This window comes from Hemicordylus capensis, chromosome 1 (genome assembly GCF_027244095.1).
Source record: "Hemicordylus capensis ecotype Gifberg chromosome 1, rHemCap1.1.pri, whole genome shotgun sequence".
NCBI lineage: Eukaryota > Metazoa > Chordata > Lepidosauria > Squamata > Cordylidae > Hemicordylus > Hemicordylus capensis.
Window position 1 is genome coordinate 183,903,537 of NC_069657.1, and position 17,042 is coordinate 183,920,578.

Consider the following 17,042-nt stretch of genomic DNA (forward strand, 5'->3'; position numbering starts at 1 on the left):
ACAAAATAAACAATTATATATATTAAAAAAACCAAAAAAAAAAAACCCCAAAACCAAACAGAAAGAAATTGACACTGCTGTGCTGAGTACACCAAGAAAAAACTCTGAAGGGAAAACCACCCTTAAAAAAAACAAACAGCCTAAAGCAGCAGCCAAGGAAGTAGCAAATAAAACAAACAAACAAAAAACATCTTGCAGAAGCATTACAGAACCCAGAAAGAAAATTTACACATAAGCCAAATATAAAATACACAAAATCCAGCAAAAAAGAACAAATATGGCCAACAAAAACCAGAAACAGGACAAACATGTCAAACCACAAGAACCAAAACAAACCAGAGCCAACCAAACAATAGAGGAAGAAATAATAGCGCAACAGATGCAGCATAGAAAAAATAAGGCCACAAGAGAAAAACAAAAACGCGCAACAAGATCAAATGAGGAGATTCAAAAAAGAAAGGACAGAGCCAAGGCAAGACGCAGAGAAAGAAGAGAAGAGCAGAGTCCAGAGGAACGAGAACTAAAGCAAAAGCAATACGCAGAAGCAGAAAGAGCAAGAAAAAGGCAAAAGACTGTTGCAGAGCAACAATTAGAACATCAAAAAACAAACCTGAAAAAAGGGGAACAGGACAGTGCACCCCAACACACAACAACATCTCCAAATGACATAACAATAAAAACTAAAAACAACATTGCCACACACACATGTCCAAATTTAGAGCAGAACACAAACACTGACATAACACAGAGAGAGGACCAAGAACCCAAACCCAAAAGACGGAAACATGAAATCATAGACACACAACAAAGAGAGAGGGAGACAGCAGAACACCAAGAACAGCTGAAAAATTAAAAAAACTCAGGAGAGAAACAAAGAAGAGCACATAAAACCATGGAGGAGAAAAAAAAAGAACATCAAAGAAATGTTCAAAGACGAAGAGAAAAGAGAGCAAGCCAGACTCCAGAGGAGCAACAATTACAACGCAAACAAGACGCAGACAGAAAAAAAAAACAGAGGAAAGAAATAAAAACCCCAAGCCAACATAAACAACAACAACAACTGATATGTGCAGCAATAAACACAACAAAACCAATAAACAACACAGCAAACATCCAGGAAGACAACATCCAACCACACACATGTGGACATTTAGACCAGAGATGTGAATTCTGCAATGCAAAACATTTCAAAGGAGAAAGACCCACAGACCGGAAATTCACACAGTGCTGCTCAAAGGGAAAAGTGACCCTTGCCCCTATTAAAACCGACCCGCTCATCCAGCACCTGATGACGGGACAACATGAAAACAGCAAGAACTTCATGGAGAATGTCTGATCTATAAACAGTGCACTAGCATTTGCCTCCATGGGAGCAAACATAGTGCCACCACCAGGCCACGGGCCGTACTGCTTCCGAATACACGGCACAATTTGCCACCGAGCAGGCACACTGCACCCACAGCAGGGCCAAGACAGACAATATGCGCAACTATACATCTTAGACCCCACAGAGGCCGCAGAAAGAAGATTACATAATAAATCCAACACAAAAATCAACCCACAACTTATGCAAGCTCTAAGTACACATTTTGCAAAAAACAATCCCTTTGCTGAGGCTTGCAAGATGCTACACCAAGTAGAAACAGAGTGCCAAGAGGACGCAGAACAGACAGGCGAAGCACTTAGGGAAGTAACCATGACCATAGTCCAAGACCGAGAAAATGACCAAAGACGTTACAATGCACCCCAGCATAATGAGGTCGCATTTATATTCAAAAACAATGACGGAGAGCCACCACTGGAAAGAGACCTACTAATTCACTGTAAACCTAGAGCAGGCAACCCAGACCATAACATTACACAAAGAATAAGTGTCCTCGATCCCAACCTAGAACCCATGGTATACCCATTACTATTCCCCAATGGAGAACAAAGCTGGGGGATAGACATACCTTTACAACTGAGGCCACAAGCCTTAAAGAATTTATCAAAGCAACCATGTTCACCGAGAGTACGAGTCACCCAGATGCAGTACTATGGCCACCGTTTATCCATCAGAGACAACTTTAACGCCTTCCTAAATGCAGGCCGCCTAACGCAGCAATACATGGTTGATGCATATGTAAAAACAGAGGCCAATAGACTCAATTTCATCCGACACAATCAACCAAAATTGCGAGTTGAAAAATACTCAGGATTGATGGACCACTTAAACGAAACAGCCAATACAACAGGCCAACTCCCAGGAAAGACATTTATTTTGCCGTCCTCATTTGCAGGTAGCCCCAGAAATATGCTACAGAACTATCAGGATGCCATGGCTATTGTCAGAAAATACGGAAAACCAGACCTCTTCATTACAATGACATGCAACCCAAAGTGGAAGGAAATAGAAGACAACCTAGAACAGGGCCAAAATGCTGCAGCAAGACCAGATATAGTGGCAAGAGTCTTTCACCTGAAACTTAGATCCCTAATTGATGACATCTGCAAAAACCATATATTTGGCCCACCAACAGCCATTGTATATGTCATAGAGTTCCAAAAAAGAGGCTTGCCACATGCCCACATATTGCTCATCCTAACTGAACACTATAAGCCAAAGACTGAAACATCCATCGATAACATAGTATCTGCAGAAATCCCGAACATTGAAACAACACCACGTCTGCATGCAATAGTAACAAAGCATATGATCCACGGTCCATGTGGTACTCACAATCGACATTCACCATGTATGTCGAATGAAAAATGTACAAAAGAATTCCCAAAAGAGTACCAAGACCAGACTATTGCAAACATCAACGGATACCCCAAATACAGAAGAAGAAACTCTGGAAACAGCAAAACACAGAGAGGAAAACCAATAGATAACAGATGGGTTGTGCCCTATAATCCATTTCTGGCCCTAAGGTATAACTGCCACATCAATGTCGAAGTCTGCGCATCAGTCAGAAGTGTCAAATACTTATTCAAATATGTATACAAAGGCCATGATTGCGCAAAAGTGGAAATCCTAGAACCAGACACTTTGAACCATGATGAGATCACAACCTACATGGATGCAAGGTATGTCAGCGCGCCAGAGGCAGCATGGCGACTAAATGGATTCGAGATGCATTACCAATCCCATACAGTACAAAGACTGCCAGTGCATCTCCCAGACGAACAAGCAGTAATTTTCAACCCAGAAGACATTGGCGCAGCAACCAACAGAGCAGCAAGCCGTGAAACACAACTGACAGCATGGTTCAAATTAAACCAGCAAGATGAGAAGGCAAGACACATATTATACACAGACATCCCAGTATATTATGTCTTTGACAAAGCAAACAGCACATGGAAAATTAGACAGCGTGGGGCAGAAAAAATGATTGGCAGAATGTATTCTGCAAATTTACAAACAGACCAGGAGCGCTACTGCCTGCGCCTCCTACTGCTGCATGTGTCAGGAGCAACATCCTATGGAAACCTCAGAAGCGTGGATGGAAAAGAATACCCAACTTTCCAAGAAGCAGCAAAAGCAAGAGGACTCATAAACGATGAAACAGTGTGGGACAGCACACTTGAAGACGCAGCACAATACAACATGCCCACGCAAATCAGAGAACTCTTCGCCTACATCTGTGTCTTTGCATCCCTCCAAAACATGCAGGAGCTATTTACAAAATATGAAGACTACCTCATCAAGGATTATGCCCATAAACATCTACAACACAATAAAGAATGCACAGTCTGCCGTGACCTCGCCCTGCAAGAAATTGGAAAAATTTTAACACTCCATGGAAAGAGATGCACAGACTACGGCCTGACATACAACAAGCATAATACCGAGCACCTTACAGAAACATACGACCAAGCCTATGAAAACCAAACAGCAAAACATATGTCAACAACCTTCAATGATGACCAAAGAGCAGCCATGGAAGAAATTTTAACAGCTAGCCAAAACAATGAGCTTGAACACCGCTGCTTTTTTTTTGGATGGACCAGGAGGCAGTGGAAAGACATACTTATACAAAACCATCCTCAACACAATTCGTGGCCAGAATGAACTCGCACTCCCTGTAGCCTCCACAGGGATAGCAGCCAACCTTCTACAAGGAGGCAGAACATATCACTCACAATTCAAACTGCCAGTACCAATACTGGAAAACTCCGTGTCTAACATGCGCCTCAATTCCCAAGATGCAAACAACATCAAAAAAGCCAGAATAATCATTTGGGATGAGTCAACGATGGCACCCACTCAAGCAATAACAACAGTAGACAAACTGATGAAGGAAATCATGGAGAACAACAAACCCATGGGTGGTAAGCTTTTTTTACTTGGAGGAGATTTCCGACAGACACTTCCCGTAGTACCGCATGGGACCCAAACCCATATTGTAGAGGCCTGCATAAAAAACAATACACTGTGGAACACATTCAAGATCCTGAGACTTCACAACAATATAAGATCAAAAGACCCAGAATTCAGTAAGTGGCTAATCACAGTAGGCAACGGAGAGACACCACACATTGAGGGATTACAAGAAAACATCATTGAGATCCCATTAAGCATCATATGCAGAACAGATATCGTGAAAGAAATTTTCGGAGAAAAAATACAAGTGCGGAACATCCACGACATAGCAAAAAGATCCATCCTTTTCCCAAAAAACAGTGATGTAGACAGCATCAATGACCAGGTGCTCCGCATATTAGAGGGTGAACCAATAACTTATCTCAGCTCAGACTCCATAGATGACACCACTGAGGAAGATGCCAAAAACTATCCAGCAGAATTCCTACATGACCAAACACCCGCAGGAATGCCAAAACATACACTCACCCTGAAAGAAGGTGCAATCATAATGCTTCTAAGAAACCTGAACACAAAAAAAGGCTTATGCAATGGAACCCGCCTGATTGTCACACACCTGGAAAAAAATATCATACTAGCAGAAGTAATTACAGGATCAGCACAAGGAGACATGGTCTTCATCCCAAGAATAGATTTGGCACCAACATGCACAGACCTGCCATTCACCTTAAGAAGACGACAATACCCAGTGAAATTAGCATTCGCAATGACAATCAACAAGTCACAAGGACAAACCCTGGAAAAGGTCGGAATCTATCTGCCTGAACCCGTGTTCAGCCACGGACAATTATATGTCGCGTTATCAAGAGTGCAAAGTTTTAAAGACGTCGTGGTCAGGGTGCTGGAAGGGCCAGAACAAGGAAGACTAATACCAGACTCAGAACAAATATTCACCAAGAATGTGGTGTATAAAGAAATACTATAATGGCGGAGGGGGGGAAACCAAGAAAAATAAATAATACTTATTACACAAAACATAGCCTCATAGCCTCATACGTATGTAACAACAAAATAAGAGAGAACGAAGAACAAGAAAACAAAACAGAGAGAGTAAAAAAGGGGCAAGGGAGAGGAAAGGGGCAAAGGAGAGGAAAGTAAACAGGGGCAAAAAGTCAAAGAAACAGGGGCAAAAAGGAGAGCAGACAAGACAAGAGAGAGGAGAGGGGGGGGAAGGGTACAGGAAAACATAGACCCAGAGACAGTGAGCAAAAACCACAAAGAGAGAGAGAGAGAGAGAGACGAGGGGGGTGAAAAAAAACCCAGAAGGGACAAAAAGAAACACACACACACAAAAAGGGGGGGGGAGGGAAAGCTAGCGCCCGTTATTATAACGGGCTTAAAAATACTAGTTGAGTATAAAAGGGCAACAGCATCAACCTAACTGAGCAGAAACAGAACAATCAACCAGAACTACTAATAATATTTCAATTCTAGCTGGTAATAACATCAACCCAGTGTTCCTCACTATCACGTGTGTGTGGATGCAGGTATGGTCAGTATTAAATCTTCCTAAAACCTAACACAATTCAGATCTAGATGGAAAGAGGAAGTGGGGAGGTAAGGAAGGCACAGGAATGGGATGGTTGGGAATCAAGAGTTAGTAGAGGGAAGCGGAAAGGGGAAAGGGGGAAAGTAGGTGGAAATCAAGGATGCAGAAGCAGCATATTTACCAGGGTCCGACATGGGGCAGCAAATGTACACAGCCTGGATACGAGGCTTGGGAACGATGAGGCTTCAGATGGAAAAAGCTGGTGCTGCATTTCACAGACAGTCAGCCCTTGATTCTTCGCCCCACGGCAAGAATCACTGAGCAGACTCTTGTCTGCAGGTTTCAGGCCTCTGTTAGCTCCTCAGCTAGACAGCAGGCACTTGGGATGTGCACATGAGCAAAGATCTGCTGGTTAGGCAAAGCTTGCTGACTCTGTCTGGGTGGGCTCCCTTCTTATAGTTGTTCCATCATTTGATCTCCATAGAGTCATCATCCAAAATATCATCATCCTTCCTGGATCACAAAAGGTGTCAATTGCTGTTACCCTCTAGATCCTGTCTTCTAATTATTGATATTAGTTCAGGATATTAGGTCAGTCCAGGGTAAACAGGATCTGGTTTCCATCTCCTATTAACTGTTGTTGGGAAGAATATTGTTCTATTGACATTCCCTGCATCTCTGAGCTTACAAATGGGCATCTTCTCTTGTCCCCAGACTTTCTGGTGCCTGATCTTCAAGAATGTTAAAAGTCAAAGGTGTTAGGAAAGAAGAATCAAGGCTATATGTGTCAGACAGCAATTAAATAATTTTCTTTTCTGTACATCTACGTAGGGTGTAGTTCTAAAAACTGCAGGAGGATATAAACAATGCTTCTAATTCTACATTGCAAATATCTCCTCAGAGAAAGACAGGATTATCCCATCATTTCAAGGCAATTCATTGGATAGCAAAGCAATGGCCAATTACTAGTGGAAACTTTCTGTAAGAGGAAATGTGAGTTCAGCTCCCAGCGTCCCCTAGAGACATTACCTGAGAGCAAGTTAAATCTTCCTAACATGCATCTGTAAAGGCATTCCACAGTGATAGCATTTGGATAAGTGTGAGACAGGAAACCGAGCCTGGCCATTGTGTCTCTTGATTACACGTCACAAACATTGAGAAACAATGCTGAATTACCCCTACCTTCACAAAGTAATTACCATCTGTTCCAAAGGCAAGACATGAGACCTGGGTGTCATGTCCTGGTCAGTTCATCTGAGTTCAGGCATTAATTGATTTCTTAATAAAGTGGAATCAGACACAGGACTGGATTTCACATAATTTTGGATTGGTAAATGGGTCTAATGTGGTTGTCAGGTTGGCCACAACACTACTGGCTCCCATCCTATATATTAAGCTGTAATCCTATGTACCCTATCTTGAGGGAAACTGTCACTGAACATAGTGGAGCTTACTTTCAGGTAAATATGCATAAGATTGTGTGGTGTTATATACTATACTATGATAGCCGTTTATGCCAGTATAGTTAACAAAAACCAGTATGAAAATACATGGTGATTGATACTAGAAAGCTGAATTATGCTTCACATAGATGTGATGTAACATCTTATCATATTGTTATATCTCCATTGGAATTAACATTCATGAATTTACATTTACATAATTAAAACCACTAGGGCACAGACTGGTTTAAAAATATATCATCATTTTACTTTATCCGCATGACAACCCCCAGAATTAGTGATATCCCGTTCATTTACAGCAATTTTCCTAATACTAGGTATGGTGGGGATACTTGTAATCAGGGGTTTCAACTTCCCAGTCACTCAGACTGATTTTGGGGTATTGTTGTATTACTCACAACTAACATTATTCCACGTAGAGCATCTGTGCTCTATTGATTGATCTCCTCACCTCAGAGATCTCTCCACCCTCACCTGAGCCACAAACTTGCTCCTTCTCCTCCATCCTGTTGCTTCCGCCCCCCTCACCCCTCTTGGTTGCGGCTGCAGCATTGCTGGTGCCTATTGGCCAAGCTGCAGCCCCCTATCCCCAGAGCCCTCCCCCCACTCCTACTCCTCCCCACAGGAGCAGCAGCAGTGGTAGACCGGACCCTTCTTCGCTGCCACCACCACCATGGCCACTCATCCTCCTCAGGCTGCTGACAGGCCCAGGACTGTCCTTCCCTTCTATCTTTCTTCCCCTCCCTTTTCTCTCTCTCTTTCTCTCTCCTCCACTCACTCTTCCCCTCTATCTTTCTTCCCCTCCCTTCTCTCTCTCTCCTTTCCTGAGTTAATAGATATTCTTCATCTTGTTTCCTCATCTAATTCACACAGCGGCAGCCTTCTTCTCCTGAAAGGAGCCCCTGGTGGTGCAGTGGTAAAACTGCCGCCCTGTAACCAGAAGGTTACAAGTTCGATCCTGACCAGGGGCTCAAGGTTGACTTAGCCTTCCATCCTTCCGAGGTCGGTAAAATGAGTACCCAGAATGTTGGGGGCAATATGCTAAATCATTGTAAAACGCTTAGAGAGCTCCGGCTATAGAGCGGTATATAAATGTAAGTGCTATTGCTATTGCTATTGCTATTGCTAAAGGGTTCTTTCCTCCCTCATGACACCTCTCTTTGCAGACCCCTGCCCACTATCCTTGTATATATATAGATTCCTCTCCTCTACATTCAAGAACATCTTCTGACCAGTAACAGTTGCATTCCAACTGACCTTAACCATCACAGGCTTTTCCTCCCTATCTGCATATGGAATCCCCACTGCCCAATCACCACAGTGCCACAGGCTCCTCCTCCCTATCTGCACATGGATCCCTACTGCCCAATCACCATGGTGCTTCTGCTCTCACAGACTCCTCCCTATCTGCATATGGAATCTCCACTGCCCAATCAGGTGATTCTTCTCGCAAACTCTCGCAAGAGCTGCCATACACGGAATTAGTGATGGGTATGCCTTAGAGATGGATAGATAGATAGATAGATAGATAGATAGATAGATAGATAGATAATTCCAGTTGCTGGTAGTTACCTGAAGTATCTTTTTCATTTTTAACAACATTCTCCCCAAAAGGAGTTAACACCTGATGGCAGCCATTCAGATCATCTTAACTTTAGGGCTAGATTCAGCTATAATGGACTTTCTGTGGGGCTGCCATTGAGAGCTCTCAGAGTTTTTTAATCCAGCTACTTGCTTTTTTATTCAGATGGTTTGCTGGTGATCATCATGCTGGCTATCAAAGAGACCTAAATCAAAAATGGTTTTTACTGAAATATGGTTTCATACATCCACTGAGGTGCTTTGTTAGAATATTAAGAATCCAGGCTTTCCCCCACTTTCATTTTTAAAGCATTATTTGTATCTTTATATAATATCTATCACAAGCTGCCTTTTTGTGCTTCAGAAGCTAGGTATAAGTTTTAAAAGGTTTATTTCCCTCAAGGCTGCAGTGTTATGTTTAAAAATGTAATTGCAAAGTCACGTGATGTGCCTCTCAGTGCAGAACCCATTACTAATTCTCCCCTGCCCACAAAGGAAACCCCTTCCCCCACCCCCAGGTATCCCAGTAATTAGCTGACATCCAGTCTAACCTTTGCACAATGTGCCAGTGTTTTCCGCTGTGTGAGGGGCAATTTCCAGCAATCTCCCCTTTCCTCTGCAGCTGCCTGTGTTTCCTGAAATTATCTCCCTCGGGGACATAGTTCCAGGAGGCACAGGTGGCTTCAGAGGGAAGGGGAGATTACAAAAAAATGTAGCTCCCCTCATCCCCAGAAGATGCAGGCATGCCCATTAATCAGAATTAATTAATTAGTCAGAATGCCAACTTGTCTTTCCCTGTGCCTGACCATATATTTTGGAAAGGGAAGAATATACCATCATTGACCCTGAAAGAAGGGCAGCTAGCTAGCTAGCTATTTGTACCTGCTCCACTTAAGACAACTAAATTTCCTAAGGGATTATTTATCACATGAGTGTGTGCTGAACTATATGTTAGCTATTCCGTCTTTGATTAGCCATGGTTAGGCAATTGGGTGAAATGGGGAAGGGCTAGCATAATAGTTTATATATTACTGATGCCATGTTTTCAAGATAACCTTTGTCTCTTCCAGGTATTTTCCTACACTGCTGACAAGGAGATTCGCACAGATGATTTATGTTTGGATGTCTCTAGGCTCAATGGTCCTGTGATTATGCTGAAGTGTCACCACATGAGAGGAAATCAGCTTTGGGAGTATGATGCCGAGGTATTTATTCAAATACAGCAGGAAAGCAAACTTGCTTCTATTAATCATATTCAAATATTATTTCCAGTCTAAGTCTAACTGGTATATCTGTTGTATACACAATTGATTCAAAATTCATCCTCTAGTGCCAAGCTCGCTCAACTTCGGCCCTCTTGCAGATGTTGGCCTACAACTCCCATAATCCCTGGCTATTGGCCACTGTGGCTGGTGATTGTGGGAGTTGTAGTCCAAAAACATCTGGGGGGCCTAAGTTGAGCAGGCCTGCTCTAGTGTCTAAGTTATGAAGCATTAAGCATTGGTGCTCTCGGTATAAGAAGTAGGGATGTGTACAAATTGATTTTTTTTTTTTATTTGTACCCGAATCGAAACACCCTCGATTTTGGTTCTGAATCTGACCCTCCCCCATCACCCCAGATTCGATTTGTACCCAAATTTTCTGAATCCAAATCTGAATCAGTTAGGATAAAAAAGGGTCCCAGGGCCAAAAGAGTGGGGAGAGTGGTAGTGCCCAATGGGTGCAAGCTACCACTCATATTTCAAAGAAATTGGGCAAAGGGGTGATTTTTAAAGAATTTTTGAAGTTTATGAGTCTTTTAAGATTATTCCCATAGGGGATAATGGGGATTCCAGCAAACCTACAGCAAACCTATAGCTCTACATGGGGGCACACTAGGGTGGGCCAGAGTGGGGTGGGGTGAGTAGTAGTGCCCAGTGGGTGCAAGGAAGCTACCACTCTTATTTTAAAGGAATTGGGCAAGGGGCTGGTTTTTAAATGATTTTTGAAGCTTACGCATCTTTAAGCTTTTCCCATAGGGAATAATGGGGGTTTCAGCAGCCTTAGTTAGAACTCCCTGGGGTGGGGGTGGCAACAGGGTAGCCCAGGGTAAGTTGTGGTGGCTGGTAGTCTCCAATGGGTGCGAAGAAGCTACCACCCAGATTTCAAATAAATTGGGCAAAGGGCTGATTTTTAAAGAATTTTTGAAGTTGGCATGTCTTTGGGGCAGATTTGGGGCAGAAAGGGGGATTCAGGGGCAGAAAAGTGGGTCAGGCATTAGTGCCCCAATGGTTGCCTGCTACCGTCCAGATTTCAAAGGAATTGGGCAAAGGGCTGATTTTTAAAGAATTTGTGAAGTTTGTGTGTCTTTAAGCTTTTTCCCCATAGGGAATAATGGGGGTTTCAGCAGCCCCATAACTCCACATGGGGCCACCGGGGTGGCCCAGAGCTAGTGGTGGTGTAGTGCACATAGGGTGCCAACCACGCCCATACTCACAAGCCCATGGGGTACTGAGTTTTGTTGTTTCTGAGGTATTCTGAGTGTGGATTCTCTGGTAGCAAATGAGAGTGGATTCATTGTTTGTCATTGAAAATGGCAAAGATGCCCTAACTGCACAAATTCTTTAAAAAACCAGGCCTTTGCCCAATTCCGTTGGAATCTGGGTGGTAGCAGGCACCCATTGGGGTACTACCACCCAACCCACTGTGGCACTCCTATGAGGCACCCGCAGGCAGAAATGGGCACTGTCTGTCCCCATTGTCCCATAGGGTGGATGCAGCACACATCAACAACAACAGCAGAGCTTTGCAGAGAACAAGGTTTCCGAAGGTCACGCACATCCACTGTGTCACTCACCACATCCATTGTGTCCCACCTCACCCCCCACCCAGGCTCGGACTGGCCCATAGGTCAACAGGGCATATTCCCGGTGCGCCCTACCCACGAGGCGCCCCTGCGCTCCAACTCTCACCCTTAATTACCTATTCTGCTCAAAACCTGGCGCCTTCCCCACATACATTCCGGCGCCCTCTCAGTTCCCCCAGTCCGGCCCTGCCCCCACCCCCGCAGAAATGCGATGGATCTACACACAACAGTGTGAAACAACAACAATGAAATGCACTGCCCCACATGCCCCCTCCCAATGCAGGTTAACAGCAGCAGGCAGCAGCAACAAGCAAGCTAGTGTGATATCACAGATGTCATATCTGCCCTAGTCAGCAGACTACAGCAGCTGACTAGGGCCAACAACAGCATCAAATGTGCCCTGCCCTCCCTCCCCCAAGCATTTTTCATCCACAAGCAAGAGACACAGCTACATCTGTGGCACCCGGCCATAAACGCGGGTTAAGTTAGGATGCAAAACAACATTCTGTCAGTGGAACATGGAGGTTCCCCCCCACACACACACCTACACAAGTAGAAGAGTGATGATGACAACAACGGCACACAGTTTTTTTGGCACATTTCCTTAACATTTCTGCAACGAATTGGAGCCTGTGGCACCAGCAGCACAACCTATTGTAGATGCAAGCAATCTAGTTTGAATAAAAGCACTGATGATGCAATATGACCCAATCTTCATTGTAAAGAAATCCAGAGAGAGAGAGAGAGAGAGGGAACCTGTCCTGTGCCCATCCATGCTATCCCCTAAATCAGGCATCCCCAAACTGCGGCCCTCCAGTTGTTGCTGAACTACAACTCCCAGCATCCCTAGACACAATTTTTTGTGGCTGGGTATGCTGGAAGTTGTAGTTCAGCAATATCTGGAGGGCTGCAGTTTGGGGATGCCTGCCCTAAATACACAGGCACAACAAAATACAAAACCAAGGCATTTGAATTGCATAATGTTTTATGCTTTTATAATTTTTGTTTTAATTATTAACTGATTTTAATGGTGTTTTAATGTAAACCGCCCTGAGCCTTTTGGAAAAGTTTTAATAATAATAAATATTTCTCTCTCTCTCTCTCTCTCTCTCTCTCTCTCTCTCTCTCTCTCTCTCTCCACACACACACACACAAACACACTGCTAGACTTGAGATTATGTAGGGGGGAAACATAGTATACCTGTGCACATGTGCTTTGCAAAAGGGTTAGTGGGTTTAGGGTTACAATTTTGGCCATGGCCTCAGAATGCTATGTGCTCTCTAAGTCTCCATGGCAGACATTTGTGAGGGCACCAGCAGCAAGCTCATCCTTGGTCATGGCTGGGGGTAGGGGTACATGTGTGTATGTGCTGCTGCTTCAGTCACAGTCCTTCCATGGGTGGGAAAAAGCAAAACAAAGTCTCAGACAACAAACATTAGACAAGTGAAAGCCACATTACAAAACAGAAATGCATGAACAACTCATCATTATCACTTCATCAGCATCATATATATATTATCACATTGACATTCATCACTTTCATTTTGGCATTGATTCAAAATAGTCAATGAAAGCAATTCTTTCATATCAGCATGCATCTTCCAAAACCCTCCCTCCTGCCTCCCCTGCCGAACCACGGCCTCTGTGGTTGGATGGTGCTGCTGCTGCTGGGCCATAGTGGTGCCAGGCCACGACGCACCACCCACCTCCATAATGGGCCTAGTGGTGTGATGCGTGGTTGAAACAAATCAAACAATCACTATTCAATGTTAAAGGGAAACAAAGCAAAACCTCTGTGAGTGTGCTCCGTGTGTGTGTGTGTGTGTGTGTGTGTGTGTGTGTGTGTGTGTGTGTAGTTCGACGTAAGCATGTGTGAGACATAGCATCCCAGAAACATTCCTGCACCTGCACACACAGCAGCCTGCCTCTGTGATGGATGGTGTGCCGCTTCTACCTTCCGTCCCTCAGAACTGGGCAAGCGGGTGTTCCTGCAAGAGGGAGAGATCCACAGATGTATGCTGTTGAGAGTGACTACAACTCCCATTGTCCCTAGTCTCGATGGTGGCCAGCCATTGCAACAGTGGGGAATGGGAATTGTAGGCTCTTTAAGCAACATCTGGGAGAACCCCTCCCTGATGCATGGAGCACTCACTTGTCCTAGCCCTGAGTGCCAGCACAGCAGCAGTGCCCCATCTCACCATTCTCAGGCTGGCAGTGCGGCAGTGCCTGTGTGCATGTCTGGATGTGTCTGCAGCAGTAAGGGGCAGAGACTGTGATACATCTTGGTTGGGATGAGCTGCCATAGCATGTGAGGCGCTGCATAGGGGGGAGACGTGAGTCACTCACCCTCCATGGTCAGCTCAGGGTAGCCCAGAAGGGGGAGGTTAGCCTTCAAGAAGACCAGCTGCTTGACCAACTCAGCATCCAGACGTGAGTGTAGCTTAGAGGGGTCACCACATCCCCAGCCATGGAGAACAACCTTTCGCTCGAGACACTGGTTGGTGGGAATGAGAGGAACCAGCCAGCAATGGTTGCCAAGTCCAGCTAGACTTGGCGACACGTTGCCCAAAACTGGCATGGCTCCATCTCCTGCATTTCTGCCACCTCCTGCAGGTAGAGCAGAACAGACTACTCAACACGGCTGCAGGGAGCAGCAGGCTCCTCCTGTCCCCCTGGCAAGGCACCAAAGAAGCCCTCTGTGAACCACCAGGTGGCGGAACGCAGAGGTGGCACTGGCCGCTCCGTTGGTGCCACTGCCAGAGAACCACACTGCTGCACTGGGAAGAAGTGGTGGTGGTGGTGGCGGCAGTGATGCTGGGGTTGGAATGTGCACTGCTAGGTTGTGCACCAGATCCCTCCTCCTGGTTGTTGTCCACACCTAGCCTCTTCTCTACACATCTGATGTGCTCGACCAAGAGTCCATCCGCTTGGGCAGCTGGTCGGGGTGACAGCTCTGCCATTCATCCTTGAGTCACAGATGCATGCAAGGACACACCATGCAGATGCACCCAAGGGTGTCGTGAGCCATTCCACTGCCCTCAGCCGACCTGCCAGGGCGACTGCATCCCCAGTGGTCAGAGTGGCCTGGAGATCACCCATGGTCTTCTCAAGGGGAAGACCAGTGGGCAAAGCCAAGCTCAGCGTAACTGCCTCAGTACACAAGCTGTTTGCTGCAGCATAGAACGGCTTGAGTACTAAGATCAGCTCAGAAATGAGCTTCCAGTCCGCAATGGACAGGTCACACAAATCCAAGCCACTACACTTTGCCAGGCTGTGGATGTCTCCCTCTTGCTCCTGCAGGTGCTGGAGCAAGTGAAAGGTGGAGTTCCACCAGGTAGGAACATCCTGGGATATCAGGTGTTCAGGCAGACCCAGCTCAATCTGCCTAGCCTTGAGCAGGCACCTTGCCTTTTCGCTCCAGTGGAAGTGGCCAGCAATCTTGCGGCACTGGTCCACAAGAGCGGGCATGGAAGCAGCAGGTTCTGGGGCAGGAACTAAACCTTACCTCTGCGGGCACTTGGACTTCGCCTCCTTAAGCCCAAGCGCATCCTGCACCACCAGGTTCAAAGTGTTTGCAACACAAGCGATGTGCATAAATTGAACCTGCCTGGCTGCCTTACTAATGTTGGCTGCATTGTCGGTGACCATGAAGCCTCGGCAGAGGTTTGGCTCCTCAGCTAGCCAAGTTCCCACCTGTCAGTCCATGATCGCCGACAACTCATCCAACCTGTGGTCTGTGTCCATCGTCTCTACATGCAACACTGCCCAAGAAGGCTTGCCTGCATCGGAGGAGATGGATACAGCTCCAGCAGAGCCGGATGTCCCCTCACCCTCATGCCCCCAACAGTGGGCTGTCAGGGACATGAAGGCAGTGTGCAGCCCACTGCGGCTCGTCCAGAGATGGTGCAGTGAAGTACACACTGGTGCTGGGACTGACTGAACGCAACCAGACCAACACATCCTCTCTGCACACACAGTACAGGGAGGGCACCACTCTCCTACTGAAGGTGATGCATGAGGGGATTTTGTACTCTGGGGCAAGCAGCTGGAGCAAATGGTGGAAGCCGACATTATCTACAATATTAAAAGGCTGATCGTCCAAAGCCATCATCTCCCCAATGGCCTGGGTAATCAGTTACAGTTTTGGGCGATCAGACCACTTCCCCAGAGGCTGCACCCACCGCTCAGTCAGCTTTTCCTGCCTAGGAGCAGGAGCCACTAGTTGCTTGCTCCTAGTGCTAGAAGAGGCACTTGGCCTAGCGCTGCTGCCAGCAGAGGTTTGGACCCCCAGGTGCCTCTGCCACAGGTGCAACAGCAGACCCGACGTGGTGAAGTGCTTAGGGTCCTTGCCCCTGCTAACAAGTGTCTTGCAGTGGATGCAGGCAGCATTGCTGAGATCACCAGGGCAAAGCTCAAAGTGACCCCACACCACACTGCTGGACTCTCCTGCGACACAGGGCCGCTTGGGTAGTGGCGCTTCTGCTGGTTCCTTCTGGGACACACCACCACCACTGCCCTCAGAGCTGGCCTGGGAAGTCCCAGGGACAGGAAACACAGGGGCTTCCTCCTGGGCCTCAGACACAACCTTGGGGCCCCCACCCTCCACAGGGACCGGCAGGGAGGGCGGCAAGGTGGATCTGGCTGGACTGGCAGCCGGCTCCACCTGCACTACCTCCACATCTGCCACGGGAAGAACTTCTTCCCTGGCAGGGGAGGCCCTCCCCACTAACTGCTGCTTGGCCACAGGCCCTGGCATAGGACCAGGCAGATGAGAGAAGTCCAGCCTACACACCAAAGCAGTGATGGGGCTGACTTGGGCAATAGGCCCCTGTTGCTGCCCCTCACCATGACCAGCAAGAAAAACCCTCCCCCAGCCTGGCATTTTTCCACCCTTCTCGGCTATCTCTTTGGCAGCTTCTTTTTAAAACCCTGACTTTAAAAAAAACAACACCATACAATATAGGCTGCTGTTGCTGGACTACTCACCTCGGGTGATGGCTGAAGGCTTTGCTTGCTTAAAGCAAAGTTGGGGGTGGGGTGGATGGTAAATGGGTGCACTGAGGAGGCTGGAGTGTGTGCCAACTCAGAGCTTGTAGTCTGCTGGGCAGAGAATATTAATATTAATAATATATATATTATGGGCACAGCGGGCTGGAGGACAGGCTTCTTTTTTAAAAAATGCAAAAAATAATAATCTTTGGAAGGGAATGGGGGCAAAACAGAATTGGTTTTTAAAACCACAAGGCTACGCTACCCACCTACTACTACTAGCTAACGGGGATCCCTCCCACAGACAG

General features: G+C 46.1%; 1 protein-coding gene across 6 annotated transcripts in view; it reads left to right on the forward strand.

Moving 5' to 3' along the window:
• The window catches only part of GALNT13 (polypeptide N-acetylgalactosaminyltransferase 13), a 374,841-nt gene that overhangs the window by 309,419 nt on the left and 48,380 nt on the right, over nt 1-17,042 (forward strand). For all 6 annotated transcript variants that reach the window (XR_008309490.1, XM_053259345.1, XM_053259309.1 and 3 more), the window contains one exon: nt 9,970-10,104. Coding sequence is in view for 5 of the 6 variants with exons in the window: in XM_053259345.1 (XP_053115320.1) it covers nt 9,970-10,104 (135 nt within the window). In the remaining variant the exon portion in view is untranslated. The remainder of the gene's footprint in view (nt 1-9,969; nt 10,105-17,042) is intronic.